This window comes from Silurus aristotelis (assembly GCF_946808225.1).
Source record: "Silurus aristotelis genome assembly, chromosome: 4".
In the NCBI taxonomy this organism is placed as follows: Eukaryota; Metazoa; Chordata; class Actinopteri; order Siluriformes; family Siluridae; genus Silurus; species Silurus aristotelis.
In genome coordinates, this window is record NC_139577.1 from 32,830,695 (window position 1) to 32,848,194 (window position 17,500).

The window sequence follows — 17,500 nt, forward strand, 5'->3', positions numbered from 1 at the left end:
TATATATACAGTGAGGAAAATAAGTATTTGAACACCCTGCTATTTTGCAAGTTCTCCCACTTAGAAATCATGGAGGGGTCTGAAATTGTTATCGTAGGTGCATGTCCACTGTGAGAGACATTATCTTTAAAAAAAAATCCAGAAATTACAATATATGATTTTTTAACTATTTATTTGTATGATACAGCTGCAAATAAGTATTTGAACACCTGAGAAAGTCAATGTTAATATTTGGTACAGTAGCCTTTGTTTGCAATTACAGAGGTCAAACGTTTCCTGTAGTTTTTCACCAGGTTTGCACACACTGCAGGAGGAATTTTGGCCCACTACTCCACACAGATCTTCTCTAGATCAGTCAGGTTTCTGGCCTGTCGCTGAGAAACACAGAGTTTGAGCTCCCTCCAAAGATTCTTTATTGGGTTTAGGTCTGGAGACTGGCTAGGCCACGCCAGAACCTTGATATGCTTCTTACAGAGCCACTCCTTGGTTATCCTGGCTGTGTGCTTCGGGTCATTGTCATGTTGGAAGACCCAGCCTCGACCCATCTTCAAAGCTCTAACTGAGGGAAGGAGGTTGTTTCCCAAAATCTCGCAATACATGGTCCCGGTCATCCTCTCCTTAATACAGTGCAGTCGCCCTGTCCCATGTGCAGAAAAACACCTCCAAAGCATGATGCTACCACCCCCATGCTTCACAGTAGGGATGGTGTTCTTGGGATGGTACTCATCATTCTTCTTCCTCCAAACACATTTAGTGGAATTATGACCCAAACGTTCTATTTTGGTCTCATCTGACCACATGAATTTCTCCCATGACTCCTCTGGATCATCCAAATGGTCATTGGCAAACTTAAGACGTGCCTGGACATGTGCTGGTTTAAGCAGGGGAACCTTCCGTGCCATGCATGATTTCAAACCATGACGTCTTAGTGTATTACCAAAAGTAACCTTGGAAACGGTGGTCCCAGCTCTTTTCAGGTCATTGACCAGCTCCTCCCGTGTAGTTCTGGGCTGATTTCATACCTTCCTTAGGATCATTGAGACCCCACGAGGTGAGATCTTGCATGGAGCCCCAGTACGAGGGAGATTGACAGTCATGTTTAGCTTCTTCCATTTTTTAATGATTGCTCCAACAGTGGACCTTTTTTCACCAAGCTGCTTGGCAATTTCCCGGTAGCCCTTTCCAGCCTTGTGGAGGTGTACAATTTTGTCTCTAGTGTCTTTGGACAGCTCTTTGGTCTTGGCCATGTTAGTAGTTGGATTCTTACTGATTGTATGGGGTGGACAGGTGTCTTTATGCAGCTAACGACCTCAAACAGGTGCATCTAATTTAGGATAATAAATGTAGTGGAGGTGGACATTTTAAAGGCAGACTAACAGGTCTTTGAGGGTCAGAATTCTAGCAGACAGACAGGTGTTCAAATACTTATTTGCAGCTGTATCATACAAATAAATAGTTTAAAAATCATATATTGTGATTTCTGGATTTTTTTTTTAGATTATGTCTCTCACAGTGGACATGCACCTACGATGACAATTTCAGACCCCTCCATGATTTCTAAGTGGGAGAACTTGCAAAATAGCAGGGTGTTCAAATACTTATTTTCCTCACTGTATATATATATATATATATATATATAGAGAGAGAGAGAGAGAGAGAGAGAGAGAGAGAGAGAGAGAGAGAGAGAGAGAGAGAGAGAGAAAGAGAACATACACACTGTCATATACACTACACTACACATACACCATGGTTCCAATAGTATTGGGTCACCTGACCTTTCCTGCTATATGTGGTTCTTTTCCAAACTGTTACCACAAGTCTGGAGGCAAACAATAGTACTTTTAGATATATAAAGGATAAAAAAAAAAGTTCATACATACTGGTTTGGTGGCAGGTTTTGAAGCTTCCTCTCTTTAGCTCTTCTGATTCTTCACTGCTTATATTCACTTGTCAGGAAACAGAAACTGAACCGACCTGACCTAACAGTGGGCGGAGTTAACAGAGTGGGCGGAGTCTAATGCGTAGTCGCTCAGAGACAGAAACACTACACCAACACTGCCAACAGTCGCCACGGCTGCTCATCAGGGATAAATGCACACCGTTCACCTTAACTGTTGATTTCTGTAGAGCTGCTTTGAGACAATGTCTGTTGTGAAAAGCGCAATAGAAATAAACTTGACTTGACTTGAACACTACACCAGGGGTCGCCAGCTGGCGGAAGATGCGTCCAGCCGGAGCGCGAAGCCTTTTCACATAATAAAATAAATATGACACGTGAAGGTATGAAGGTGATCTCAGAAGAGCAAAAGAAAACTTTCAACGAGTGAAAAGCATTGTTCGATTATTTAATGAAAATGATTACGCACATTAAGAAAACGTGATCATTTTATGCTGTGATCATCGTTTTTACTTATAATTAATAATGTTGACTGATGATGAACCAGTAACTTCATGTTATGGCAGTCAATCCCTAAAAGATTATTTTTCCTGGAGAAAGGGAAGAAAAAAAACAGAGCTCCTCATGTTGCAGAGAAAAACACAAAGTAGAAACTTTGTCTCATAGATTTTGGATCTTAACCTCCAAAGTTTTTGAGGCTCCTTCCACAAATGTTCACTTTAGATTAAAAAAAGAGATACACAATATTTTCAAAAGTATGACCATTCCTGCTTTATGTGGTTCTCCTTAGATGCTCTCTAATCACATTTTGCATTCACTTGAACTTGGAAACCAGAACCTGTTCCCCTGTGCACAAAGTGAGCTCCATGAAGATCTTGTTTACATGCTTTGGAGAGTAAGATCTTGCTGCTACACAGCGCTGATCTCATCCCTACTGAACACCTTTGGGATGAATGTGAACGCTGACTGCACCCCAGATCTCCTCACCTACATCAGTACCTCACTTTACTAACATCCTTGTGGTTGATGAACACAAACATCCATAAATACATGCCATAATCTAGTGGAACATCTTCCCAGAAGAGTGGAGGGAATCCTAAGAGGAAATTGGGACTAAATGTGGAATGCAATGCTCAGAAATCACATACCGTACTTATGACCAGGTGTCCCAATACTTTTGGAACTATAGTATATCTTTACTATATACACCATATTTTTTTTAATAAAAAAGAAAATCCCAGACAGAAGGTAGACAGAAGATGTGGATTTTTCCTCATAGCAGCTGTTTGCTTCTCAGGAAACAGAAACTGAATGCTACTAAAGTAGGCATGTCTAGTCCAGGGTTACTCCGGGGCATTCCCTGTTATTTCCCCAAAATGATACATCATAGTTCATGCAGAAGTCATGGGATTTTTTTGCTATGGTGAATTATTTTTTTTTTTACCTTTTTCCTTGTATTATTTCTTTCTTTTTTTTTCACTCCTTAACACTACAGATTCTGATTCAATTTGATGTGCTAAATTATAGATTATTTTACATAATCTGGTACATTATATACACACGTGTTATGTACACTTATTAAATGTGTTTGTTGTGTTTGTCTCTAGTGGTTAATTTGAAAGTGTTTGGATTTGAGATTTATTCTTCATAAATTATTCACTTTTGGTTTACATTTATGGCATTTGCCAGACACCCCTTATCCAGAGCAACTTAAATTTATCCCATTCATACAACTGAGCAGTTTTGGGGTTAGGGGCCTTGCTCAGGGGCCCAGGAATGGCAGCTTGGTGTGCCTGGGATTTGAACTTCTGAGCCAAGTCTAACACCTTCACCGCTAAGCAATCGCCTCTCTTTTTCTCCCTTTTTCCTCTTTTTTTCACTCTTTGTGAATGCATTACCTGAATATGACCTTTCTTAAGTAGCCTGCTTGCTCCATGTATACCGTTATGGTGTAACTCATGATGGTACAACTTAGCTGATTGATTAATGGATTGATTGATTAATTAATTTGTAGATTTATTAGTTAATGGATCAATTAATTAAATGATTATTTGATTGATTGATTGATTGATTTGATTATTATTGGTTTATTGATTGATTGGTTGATTGATTAATTGATTATTTGATTGATCAATTAATTGTTTGGTCTGTTGGTTGATTGATTGATTGGTTGATTGATTAATTGGTTGATTGATTGCTTTACTTATTGATTGCTTTATCGAGTAATTGATTGATTTACTTATTGATTGCTTTATTGATTGATTGATTGGTTGATTGATTGATTGGTTGGTTGGCTGATTGGTTGATTGAATGATTGATTGATTGATGCCCGGTCACTGTGTACTGCGTCACCTTTATATGGCTGTACATAGAAAGGCTGGTTACCCTTCCTATATTAATATCTAATTAATATCTATTATTAATAGTTTTTATGTTCTTATTTCTCCTGCAGTCGGAGGCCCAGGAGCTGACCATAGTGAAGATGTCGAAGTTTGGCGGAGGAATTGGAGCACCCAGTAAGGAGGAGAGACTGAAGGCTGCAGCGGAAATCCACCTGAGATTGGGACAGATCCAGAGATACTGTGAACTCATGGTGGAGCTGGGAGAGGTCAATTCTGCTTTCATAGATTCTCTTTATCCAGCTTGAAATCTCTAAAGCAGGGTGTCCAATCTTTTCCACAATGGGCCGGTGTGGGTGCAGGCTTCCATTCCAACCGAGCAAGTCCAACACCATTCTGTTTAAATCCAATGATTTTCATTTTTAATGACTATCAGGTGAGGTCCTTGATTGGTTGGAATGAGAACCTGCACCAACACTGGCCCTTTGTGAAAAAGATTGTACACTCCAGCTCTAAAGCCATCATTTTGTCTATTTAAATAAATATCTTTAACAGCATAAATGTAGCTGAAGTTACGAAATGTTGTCAGGTCACAGCCTGACTCGGACTCTTTTTCAGCAAAAAACTTTACTTTCAATCTCGACTCAGCAGATCTTCATGGAGTTTGCGTTTGAATTGTCATGCTGTAACAGATTTGGCTCTTCGAGTTCAAATGTAGGGAAAATGTAATGCTAAAGACGTCCTATACAATTGTGTGCCTCAAAAGTTGTTAAGGAAGAACCACATATGGCTAATAAAAATCAGGTGCCGCAATAATTCTGTCCATAAAGTGTATATTATGTTACGGTTAAAATGCATTTCTCTCTTTTTGACTTCAAGCATCTAAAAATCATTTGCATGTCTTGTTTTTGTGCAGTGGGAGAAGGCGTTGTCCGTAGCTCCGGGTGTCTCCATGAAATACTGGAAGAAACTAATGCAAAGGTGTGTACCACAAGCACAAATTAACTCCCATCAAATTCAGAAAGACCAACTAATATTTTGAACCCCATATGAGACATGAGAGTAGAATATTTTTAGAGCTTGGGTATTATTGAATCATTGTTTAAATAAAAATCTGTTAAATTCTAAAGGAAATGTATTAACCCCTGGAGAAAAAAGTGGAAGAATAAAACACAGTCTTTTCTTTATTTAATTTTTTTAATTAAACTAACAATTATAGTCTAATTACACAGAAAGCCATGTTATACAGTGTGTAGCATTTGGAAATTGAATACGCTATAGTTATCCTCTATACTAACACATGAAGATACAAGAAACATTTCATAAATAAAATGTAACTGGTGGATGATGATGCAAAACCACGAGACACGATAATCCTCGGTGAGCCGAGCGTATTGATACGTCACACACCTGTGTTCATTTTCGTTTTCTTAAAGGGCGGGGCCAATGGCGTCTAGCTATCTTTTATAGTAATACAGGAATATAAGGTCATGCCTTCTAAAATTTACACATGGGCACAGGGCCAGAACTCAAACTCTTGGTCTTGATGAGTTTAGTGAAAATTTAAATGAAGGCTAAGGAGGAAAAGTAGACACAAAGGCTTATTTCTTACGTTTATCAAATAAATAAGCCAAACATTAATCAATAAAAATATTTAAAAAAAAATCAACTAGGTAGGAAATTTCCACAAAAAAGATTATTAAGGCACAAAAACAAAAAATAATTATAGCAATAGCAAAATCAACAACCTTATTCACATAAGATGCCATTGGTTGGGTTAAGCATAAATAAACCAGGAACTAAAAACTAGGAAACGCAAATATTGCCTCTAGTGGTGGAAACTCAAAACTACAGTTCCAGAATCCTTAAAATTAATTTTATTCTTTTTGTAATTTTTTGTTTTAAAATACTTTATTGATCCCACGATAAGATTGTTATATTCCGCATATTTTAGAGATGTTGGAAAGCTGGGGTCAGAGCGCAGTGTCAGCCATGATACAGCCCCCTGGAGCACATGGTGTAAATAAAATGACTCCTGGAGCAATCTCAATTACCAGTGTAATCTTCTGAGATCGGTTTATTCTGTTGTAAGTTCCTTCACATGAATATTTCCCTTTCCATGCTGTAGGAGAGCAGATCAGCTCATGCAGGAGGGCAATGATAACGTGATCCCATACTGCATTGCTACAGGTGACGTCAAAAAGCTGGTGAGTTTCTTCACCTCCAGAGGGCAGTTAAAGGAGGCGCTGATTGTGGCACAGGTGAGTCTCATTGAAAACGACCATAACAAAACAAACATAAATCATTATCTAGCAAATATACCACAATAATAATAATAACTGCAATAAACGGTTTGGGAAACCTTTTTTGTTGCTTACCAGTTTATCGTGCTAACTATGTGTGTGTATGTTGTAATCAGGGAGCGTGTGAAGGTAATATTCACGGACCCGCGATTTCCTCCATCAACCACTCAGCATCCACAGACAACGACAACATTGAGACCTACACCGGGCAAGTACACACACAGTGGTTATTTTAATGAACTACTTTATAATACAGTGCTGTGAAAAATATTTGCCCCCCTTCTAAATCATGAATTAACTGTGTTGAACCATGTTTATTGGAAAGCTGAGTTAAATTTTACTCGCCACACCCAGACCTGATTACTGCCAGAGCTGATTTAAGAAATCACTTAAATAGAAACAAAACTTCAAGAAAAGATGAGAAACAAAAAGACGTATAAACCCATGAATTCTGTGCTCTACCAGAAAATCCTCAAGAAGAATTTCCAGCCATCAGTTCATAACCTTTAGCTCGAGCACACTTGGGTTATGCAGCAGGATAACGATCCAAAACACACCAGCAAGTCCAGACTTTAATCCGATCCAGATGTTGCGGCATGACCATAAACAGGCCATTCAGACTCGAAAACCCTCCATTGTGGAAAAGTGAAGACGAGTGCGAAGAAAATTCCTCCACAGCGATGTTGTTGCCACCACACAACCAGTTATTAGGTTTAGGGGGCAAATATTTTTTTTACATAAGGCCAGGCAGGTTTGGACAATAAAATGAAATTTGCATTTTGCATTTACTGTAATTATCTTTGTTTAATATTAAAATTTGCTTGATGGTCTGAATCATTTGAGTTAGACAAATATCCAGAATAAATAATTTTTTTCACAGCATTGTATACGGTGTGTGGTTGGTTCAAATGTTTCTGATAGTTGCTTTGTGGACCAAGATCTTGACAGAAGTCAAGACAGAAGGGTGGTTCAAACCCCAATGTTCAGCCAATAACATTTCCTGCTCCAGGGATGCCACATCATGGCAAAGCCCTACTCAATAAATTCTGTACCCACGGAATTAGTGTCACCCAGATAATATGGGTTTCCTTCTAAGTCTGGTTCCTGTCAAGGTTTCTTCCTAGTATCATCTTTCACCACATCACCTCTGAATCATCATCAGACGGAAACCTTTGTCAGCCGATGTATTTGTGTAAAGCAGTTTTGCAGGTAAGATTGAGTTAAATTGAAAATTTGACGAATTAAGTATTCTTTGTTTTTCTCTCTCTAGGCTTTTGCATGGGGTGTGTTGGGAACTTGCTGAATGGTATTTTCAGGAGGGTTGTGCAGTTCTGGCAGCCTGCTGTCATCTGGCTGTAGATAACACAGAGGTAGTATTTATATTTACTCCCTGTTTAGAGACTTTTCATTACAATTACAAATATAGAACCACATTCAAATCCCAGAAGTTTGTCAGTACTGTACACATATTCAAAGTTACATTTATGGCATTTGGAAGACGCCTTCATCCAGAACAACTTACAATTATCTTATTTATACAACTGAGCAGCAAAGGGGTAAGGGCCTTGCTTAAGGGCCCAGCAAGAGCAGCTTTAGGATATGATAGGATTTAAACTCATGACCTTTTAAACAGAAGGCAAACATCTAAATATCATCTGAAGCAGGAAATTGTTTAATTTTTTCCTTTGACTAAGAAAAAAATCCCATTAAAATGTAGTACTTCACGTAAAGAAAAACTCACTTTCCAACTATTTTCTCTCCCAAAAAACTAACCAGCATTAGTCTGTTTTTTTACTTTAAAAGCACTCTTGTACGTCGATGTGGATAAAGGCGTCGTCCAAATGCTATTAATGTATACAGACAGACAGACAGACAGACAGACAGACAGACAGACAGACAGACAGACAGACAGACAGACAGACAGACAGATAGATAGATAGATAGATAGATAGATAGATAGATAGATGTACAGCAAATAAATATATAATAAATATTTATACAAGGATATATATATTGTGTGTGTGTGTGTGTGTGTGTGTGTGTGTGTGTGTGTGTGTGTGTGTGTGTGTGTGTGTATATATATATATATATATATATATATATATATATATATATATATATATATATATATATATATATATTAAATATCAGGCATAACATTATGACATTATAACATTATGAGTGGTGAAGTGAAGAACACTGATGATCTGTTCATCATGGCTTCTGTTAGTGGGTGTGATATATTTATTAGGCAGTAAGTAAAGACTGTCCTCAAAATTGACACGTTAGAAGCAGGATGTATATAAATATATGTGTGTGTGTGTGTGTGTGTACATAACTGTAAATACTCCTGCAGTAAAAGTAAAATTCCATTTCTACACATTTCTACTTGAGTAAAACAGTTCCCTACTTTTGTTTGTGAGCATGAAATGTAGTGATGTATAAGAACTCTGTGTAAATATTAGATGCAGTTTGGTGCATTTGTCTACACATTGAGAGAACCCTTAAAGGAAGCACACACTCTCAGCAGAACCATAGGGTTATGATTGTGCTCATCCACAGCTTCTCATTTAATGCTCTGTATGTTTTCACTTTAATTTAGTGAGGAATGGTGTTTTTTCCTGGAAAAAAGGAAAATATTGCTTATTCAGATAGATGAAGGGAAAGTGTCCCAGCATGAAAATACTGACAAGAAAACATAAAACATTAAAAGAATACATACTAAAGTTGAGTAACAGAGTAAAATCCACTGCTGCTGAATACACACCTGGGCCATGCACAACTTTGAGTTCGTCTCTGATGCGCTTAAATCAACTCTATATACAGCTAATGATAAATATCAATGAGTTATAGACTCAGACTGTACAGCAGAAATGATAGGATATATGTATTTATTGTTTTGTGTGTGTGTGTGTGTGTGTGTGTGTGTGTGTGTGTGTGTGTGTGTGTGTGTGTGTGTGTGTATGTGTGTGTGTAGTTGGCTATGGCCAGTCTGATAAGAGGCAATGAGTTGGAGCTGGCGATGTGTGTTGGGACCGTTCTGGAAGAATCAGCACAAGAAGCTACTCATTATGTCTTGGAACTTCTGGCCAGGAAATACATGACCACAGCTACATGGTAAACGTTCTCCTCATTTATTCAACACACACGAACCTCTTTACAAGAATCTAAGAAAAATCTAAATGATGTGTAATAAAAACTTAAGATTTAGGGGGCATTTATGGTGTAATTTGTGACACAAATTTGTTCTAGAAGTTCTGAAGCAGTGGTTCTCAATGCAGCATCCAGGGACCTGACAGAGTTCTGGAGAGTGATGGAACCTCACACTCTAAATTTAAATTTCTATTGAAAAATGTAACAGTTTTATACTATTCAAATTAAATCACATTTTATTTGTCACCTACACATTTATACAGAGTACGACATGTAACTAGAAATAGAATATAAAATAAATACAAAAATAATAAAAAAAAATAAATAAATAAAGTATCAAAGTATAAAAACAGGTACAAAGTACTATGTACTAACTATAAAGTATGAAATATAGGGATAAAAAATTCTCTATATAAATTTCTTAGTAAAAAAAATGTGAAAACGAACGATTTGCTAACGCAAATTTAATTAAACGGCACTAATTTAATTAATGCGCGATTAATGCAGCGCGTATTTCAGTTTGACTATTTGTATTTAATATATACAGTGAGGAAAATAAGTATTTGAACACTCTGCTATTTTGCAAGTTCTCCCACTTAGAAATCATGGAGGGTCTGAAATTGTCATCGTAGGTGCATGTCCACTGTGAGAGACATAAAAAAATCCAAAAATCACAATATATGATTTTTTAACTATTTATTTGTATGATACAGCTGCAAATAAGTATTTGAACACCTGAGAAAGTCAATGTTAATATTTGGTACAGGAGCCTTTGTTTGCAATTACAGAGGTTAAACGTTTCCTGTAGTTTTTCACCAGGTTTGCACACACTGCAGGAGGGATTTTGGCCCACTCCTCCACACAGATCTTCTCTAGATCAGTCAGGTTTCTGGCCTGTCGCTGAGAAACACGGAGTTTGAGCTCCCTCCAAAGATTCTCTATTGGGTTTAGGTCTGGAGACTGGCTAGGCCACGCCAGAACCTTGATATTCAATTCAATTCAATTCAATTCAATTCATTTTTATTTGTATAGCGCTTTTAACAATGAACATTGTCTCAAAGCAGCTTTACACAGATAATGCGGTGATTAAAAATGAATATGTTCTTTATGAGTAAGTTTGTCCCTGATGAGCAAGCCGGTGGCGACTGGTGACTGTGGCAAGGAAAAAACTCCCCGAGATGGCATAAGGAAGTAACCTTGAGAGGAACCAGACTCAAGAGGGAACCCATCCTCATCTGGGTTACACCGAATGTCCATTTGTGGCGGGTATACAATGTTGCGGGGTGCAGTGATGATGATCAAAAGCGAAGTGTATTTCTGAGTCAGTGTAGGAGACTGTTGACATCAACTACAGTCTAATCCAGGCAGGCCTGGATGAAGTGGGAAGATCCACGGGGGGGAGAGGGGCAGGAACAGTGGTCACTGGAGCCTCAGGAGCATGTTTAACTCGACCGAGAGAGAGAGAGAGAGAGAGAGAGAGAGAGAGAGAGAGAGAGAGAGAGAGAGAGAGAGAGAGAGAGAGAAGAGAGAGAGAGAGAGAGAGAGAGAGAGAGAGAGAGAGAGAGAGAGAGAGAAGAGGGTGACAGGAAGAGAAGGATATGGATTATTAAGTGTACCTATTGTTGCATATGAGTTAAAGTCACTGTGCAGTTTGGACTCCGGCAAGACTCGCTATGGCAGCATAACTAAAAGGGAGAACCAGACGGCAACACAGACATGAGGGATCTCTGGGATAAGAGACGGCCCACCACACCACCATCAACAAACCTGAGTGAACACGTGAATGTGAGGGGACGACAGCGTACAAATATCCCAGTTCACCAAACACTCTATATCAATGTTCCCTTCAGATCTGAGCCTTTACCTTAGAAAAAATCTACTGATTAAAGGCTTGACTGAATAAATATGTTTTCAACCTCGACTTGAACACTGAGACTGTGTCTGAGTCCTGAACACTGGTTGGAAGGCTGTTCCATAACTGTGGGGCTTTATAAGAGAAAGATCTGCCCCCTGCTGTAATCTTCATTATTGGAGGAACCAACAGATAGCCAGCACCTTTTGATCTAAGTAGGCGTGGAGGATCATACTGGTACAGAAGTTCACTCAGATACGGTGGTGCGAGACCATTAAGTGCTTTATATGTCAGTAGTAGAATTTTATAATCAATGCGAGATTTGATTGGGAGCCAGTGTAGACTGATTAATACAGGGGTGATGTGGTCATATTTCCTAGATCTAGTGAGGACTCTTGCTGCTGCATTCTGAACTAACTGAAGCTTATTTTTGCACCTACTCGCACACCCAGACAGTAAAGCGTTACAGTAGTCTAATCTAGAAGTAACAAAAGCATGAACTAGTTTTTCTGCATCCTGTAACGACATCATATTTCTAATTTTAGCAATATTTCTAAGGTGAAAGAAGGCGATCCTGGTAATATTATTCACGTGAGCCTCAAAGGAAAGACTCGAGTCAATAATCACACCAAGGTCTTTGACAGCCGTACACGCTGAAACAGAAACACCATCCAGAGATGTTAGGTAATCTGAAAGTTTGCTTCTAGCTGCATGTGGTCCTAGTAAAAGTACTTCCGTCTTATCTGAGTTTAGCAGAAGAAAGTTATCGAGCATCCACTGTCTAATGTCCTTTACACATTTTTCAACATTGTTAAGCTGATCTCGCTCATCTGGCTTTGCTGAAATATATAGCTGTGTATCATCAGCATAGCAATGGAATCTAATACCATGTTTATGAATAATTTCTCCAAGAGGCAGCAAATTTAAAGAGAAAAGCAGAGGGCCTAAGACAGATCCTTGAGGAACACCAAACTTTACCTCAGAGAGTGTGGAGAACTCACCATTAACATCAACAAACTGATAGCGATCAGTCAAATAAGACCTGAGCCAAGAGAGAGCCGTTCCCTTTATTCCAACAACGTTCTCAAGTCTAGCAAGTAGTATAGTGTGATCAATGGTGTCAAAAGCTGCACTAAGGTCGAGCAAAACAAGTAAGGAGACAAAACCCTGATCAGAGGCCAATAACAGGTCATTTACCACCTTAACTAGCGCCGTCTCTGTGCTATGATGAGGCCGAAATCCTGACTGATACATTTCAAAAATATTATTCATAAGTAGGTGTGAGCATAACTGCTGTGCTACAACCTTTTCTAAAATTTTGGCTATGAAGGGGAGATTTGATATTGGTCTGTAGTTGGACAGCTGACATGGGTCAAGGTCAGGTTTCTTAATTAGGGGGTGGATAACTGCCAGTTTGAAGGATTTTGGTCCAAAACCAGTGCTAATGGAAGAGTTTATTATTTTTAAAACAGGTTCAATTACCTCTGGAATGATCTGTTTAAAGAAACTTGTAGGCAAGGGATCGAGAATGCAGGTTGATGATTTTGATGAGGAAATTAATGAAATTAAGTCATTCTCATGAATAGGAGTAAAACTTTGTAATTGATTGTCTGTTATAATTACACTGCTGTCTACAGGGTTACTTGTAAAATAATTTGGATTTATATTAACCGTCTGGATTTTTTGCCTGATGTTTTTTATTTTATTATTAAAAAAGTTCATGAAATCATTAGCGCGTATGATCATTATACCACTGTGCTAATTTTTTCTCCCTGATCATTTTGGTCTTAAGGGGAGCTACTTCATCTAGGGTATAACGTAATGTTGAGTCTAGGTGTTCAGTGGCCCAGTCGAGCTCTGCAGGGTCAGACGGAGATCTATCTAATATCGTAATTTCTGGAAGATTGTTAATAAAACGCGCTGCTGTAGCTGACGTGAAAGTACGCTTAACACGATAACGTGGTGAAGTAGTAATGCAATGACTGAGGCAAATTTTAAAAGAGATGAGATAATGGTCTGAAATAGCTTCAGACTGTGGAACTATGACTACGTTTTTTATTTTTAATCCAAATGTTAACAACAAATCGAGAGTGTGTCCACCACTATGAGTGGGTCCTATAACATTCTGATTCATTCCAACTGAATCTAGAATGGACACAACAGCTGCTCTTAAGGAGTCTTCCTGATTATCAAAATGAATGTTAAAATCACCAACAATTAATGCTTTGTCTAGATAAGTAACTAAATTTGTGATGAAATCTGCAAATTCTATGAGAAAATCAGAGTAGGGCCCTGGGGGTCTATAAATAATAATTAGTGGAATTGTCTGACTGGACCTGCTTTCAGACACTGAATATTTTATGCTGGTGTAAAGAACTTCAAATGTTTTACATTTGTGTTTAGTCTTTTGTGTGACGCTTAGATTATTATTATAAATAGCTGCAACTCCGCCTCCTCCGCCATTTAGACGGGGTTGGTGTATGTAACTATACCCAGGAGGACTCGCTTCATTTAATGCTAAATATTCATTTGGTTTAATCCATGTTTCTGTCAAACACATTATTTTAAACTCCTGGTTGGTAATAATTTCGTTTACATTAAGCGCTTTAGACGTGAGAGATCTAATATTCAGCAATCCTATCTTTAGATCAGAGGTGCTGGCTGTGCGTTCAGTCCTATTTAATTTTATGTTAATCAGGTTACTAAAACAGACTTTCTGAGAATTCCTATATTTTGGTTTCGCTCGGGGGACAGACACAGTCTCAATTTGGTGGATCCTGAGTGACGATATGCTTCTTACAGAGCCACTCCTTGGTTATCCTGGCTGTGTGCTTCGGGTCATTGTCATGTTGGAAGACCCAGCCTCGACCCATCTTCAATGCTCTAACTGTGGGAAGGAGGTTGTTCCCCAAAATCTCGCAATACATGGCCCCGGTCATCCTCTCCTTAATACAGTGCAGTCGCCCTGTCCCATGTGCTGAAAAACACCCCCAAAGCATGATGCTACCACCCCCATGCTTCACAGTAGGGATGGTGTTCTTGGGATGGTACTCATCATTCTTCTTCCTCCAAACACGTTTAGTGGAATTATGAAATAAAAATTCTATTTTGGTCTCATCTGACTACATGACTTTCTCCCATGACTCCTCTGGATCATCCAAATGGTCATTGGCAAACTTAAGACGTGCCTGGACATGTGCTGGTTTAAGCAGGGGAACCTTCCGTGCCATGCATGATTTCAAACCATGACGTCTTAGTGTATTACCAACAGTAGCCTTGGAAACGGTGGTCCCAGCTCTTTTCAGGTCATTGACCAGCTCCTCCTGTGTAGTTCTGGGCTGATTTCTCACCTTCCTTAGGATCAATGAGACCCCACGAGGTGAGTTCTTGCATGGAGCCCCAGTCCGAGGGAGATTGACAGTCATGTTTAGCTTCTTCCTTTTTCTAATGATTGCTCCAACAGTGGACCTTTTTTCACCAAGCTGCTTGGCAATTTCCCGGTAGCCCTTTCCAGCCTTGTGGAGGTGTACAATTTTGTCTCTAGTGTCTTTGGACAGCTCTTTGGTCTTGGCCATGTTAGTAGTTGGATTCTTACTGATTGTATGGGGTGGACAGGTGTTTTTATGCAGCTAACGACCTCAAACAGGTGCATCTAATTTAGGATAATAAACGTAGTGGAGGTGAACATTTTAAAGGCAGACTAACAGGTCTTTGAGGGTCAAAATTCTAGCTGATAGACAGGTGGTTAAATACTTATTTGCAGCTGTATCATACAAATAAATAGTTTAAAAATCATACATTGTGATTTCTGGATTTTTTATTTTTTAGATTATTTCTCTCACAGTGGCCATTATTTCTAAGTGGGAGAACTTGCAAAATAGCAGGGTGTTCAAATACTTATTTTCCTCACTGTACATAAATAAATATAAAAAAAAAGGCGAAAACAAAACCTTCACTGCATAAATCATTCGCATTACATAATAAAAGACATTGTACACTTTTTGGTAGCAAATCAGTCAAATCGATGGTCCGCCCATTAAGCACTTACGGAACACGTCCCTGGAGGCAGAAGGTTTGAGAATCACTGATTAGATTCTGCAGTGTGATTAGTGTTGTGGCTCATCTGTTCTGTTTTATCATCCCCATCTATCTCCAGCTTTCCATGCGTCAGAAACAGGTAGCAACTTTTAAGCATTTCTGGGGTTTTTTTGTTTGTTTGTTTGTTTGTTTGTATGGGGTTTTATTTTGCTGCATGCAAAATCACTTTCATATCATTACATTTGGTGTTTATGGAAATCCCTTATTGGTTTCTCTCACCTGGTCATATGTACAGTATGTGATTTTTGAGCATTGCATTCCACATTTAGTCCCAATTTGCTCTTCTAATTCCCTCCACTCTTCTGGGAAGATGTTCCACTAGATTTTAGATTGCACTTATAGATATTTGTGCTCATCAGACACAAGGGTGTTATGAAAGGCAGGTACTGATGTAGGTGAGGAGACCTGGGGTGCAGTCATTGTTCACATTCATCCCAAAGGTGTTCAGTAGGGATGAGATCAGAGCTCTATAGCAGCAAGATCTTCCTCTCCAAAGCATTTAAACCAGATCTTCAAGGAGCTCACTTTGTGCACAGGGGTATCACCATGCTGGAGCAGGTTCGGGTTTCCAAGTTCAAGTGAATGCAAAATGTTATTATAGCGCCATCTAAAGACAATTGAGTGCCTCCAGATGTGGTAACAGTTTGGAGAAGAACCACATACAGCAGGAAAAGGTCAGGTGACCCAATACTTTTGGCAATATAGTGTATAAACGTTTAATGTAAATAAAATAAAAAACAATGAAGATTAAAAAAAAAGTTTTTAATAAACCTGACCAAGAAACATAATAAACTGTGCCTTTTTAATGAAAATAATAAAAAAAATGTAATGTTACTTGGAAAGTATTTCAGGCGAGTTGTTGTATATTTGCTTTTTGATTGCTTTAGTGTGAAATAATCCTCGCTTGAATTCAGAACTCTTCTCTAGTCAAATGTGTAAGAGATAAAACACTCAGTGTTGTGCTGTGGAAGGAAAATATTCAGGCTGATCTGTCCAAGCTTGATGAGGTTACTGTTACACCACAAGTGATTTCACGCCAAGACCTTCAGTGGTGTCCTGCCTGAATCAATCCACCTCTCAATACTATTATTAAAACATTATGACACCACATCTGTAGAAACCATCAATATAATAGAGAAGCGCAGTAGAACAGAGAGTAGAAGGTCCCCTGGTGGTCTAGTGGTTAAGATGCAGCGCTCCCACCGCTGCGACCCGGGTTTGATCCCCGGTCAGGGAACCATCCCCAGCCACTCTCAGTGCCGGTCCCAAGCCCGGATAAATTGGGGAGGGTTGCGTTAGGAAGGGCATCCAGCGTAAAACATGTGCCAAATCAAACGTGCGGAGGATCCGCTGTGGCGACCCCTAACGGGAGAAGCCGAAAGAAAGTTTTAGTAGAACAGAGAGTAGATCACAGAAGATCACAGACAGGAATCTCACAGTGAGAATGAATGTCATCACTAAAGCAAGAAACTCAACAAACATAATTCAACATGTCTCCTTTCACTGTAGCCACAACTGCACTGCCACATACATCATCTAAAAGATGACCCCAGGATTTTCCCAGCACTTATGTGCATTTTTTTCTGTGCATATCATTTAAAATTCAGGCAAATTGTGTGTTTATATGCAAAGTCTACAAAAAAATGTAGGATTTTTTGTAGTAATGTAGTAATAAATGGTTTGTAAAAAAGCTTAACAACTGTTTGCTCGAGCTTTCTTCACGATGTCCACCTTTTCTTGAAAAGTCCATCTGACATGTTTAAAAAAAGCCCGCAGTGCTCAGGTTGCAGGTTGTCTGACGGAAATACGTGCTGTAACGCTAAAATCTTATTGGATAGAAAATTATAGGTAAACTTTC

At 38.8% G+C, this 17,500-nt stretch overlaps 2 protein-coding genes and 1 long non-coding RNA gene across 10 annotated transcripts in view; 1 reads left to right on the forward strand and 2 right to left on the reverse strand.

The window, feature by feature from the left end:
* LOC310724613 (uncharacterized protein) overlaps positions 1–2,033 on the reverse strand; it is a 3,383-nt gene extending 1,350 nt beyond the window's left edge. The window contains exon 1 of one of the 2 annotated variants that reach the window (XM_083538883.1): positions 1,881–2,033. The gene's annotated coding sequence lies outside the window, so the exon portion shown is untranslated. Of the gene's footprint in view, positions 1–1,876 lie in introns of both variants that reach the window. The other variant, XM_083538884.1, reaches the window with a different exon arrangement.
* Positions 1–17,500, forward strand: part of wdr17 (WD repeat domain 17) — a 112,353-nt gene that overhangs the window by 88,944 nt on the left and 5,909 nt on the right. For 4 of the 7 annotated variants that reach the window (XM_083538600.1, XM_083538601.1, XM_083538596.1 and 1 more), the window contains exons 17-23: positions 4,350–4,505; positions 5,153–5,217; positions 6,365–6,497; positions 6,656–6,747; positions 7,810–7,909; positions 9,517–9,656; positions 15,701–15,721. In XM_083538600.1, coding sequence (XP_083394726.1) covers positions 4,350–4,505; positions 5,153–5,217; positions 6,365–6,497; positions 6,656–6,747; positions 7,810–7,909; positions 9,517–9,656; positions 15,701–15,721 — 707 coding nt within the window. The remainder of the gene's footprint in view (positions 1–4,349; positions 4,506–5,152; positions 5,218–6,364; positions 6,498–6,655; positions 6,748–7,809; positions 7,910–9,516; positions 9,657–15,700; positions 15,722–17,500) is intronic. The other 3 variants (XM_083538602.1, XM_083538598.1, XM_083538599.1) reach the window with 1 other exon arrangement.
* Positions 1–17,500, reverse strand: part of LOC310724644 — a 190,345-nt gene that overhangs the window by 82,683 nt on the left and 90,162 nt on the right. The gene's annotated exons all lie outside the window — the stretch shown is intronic.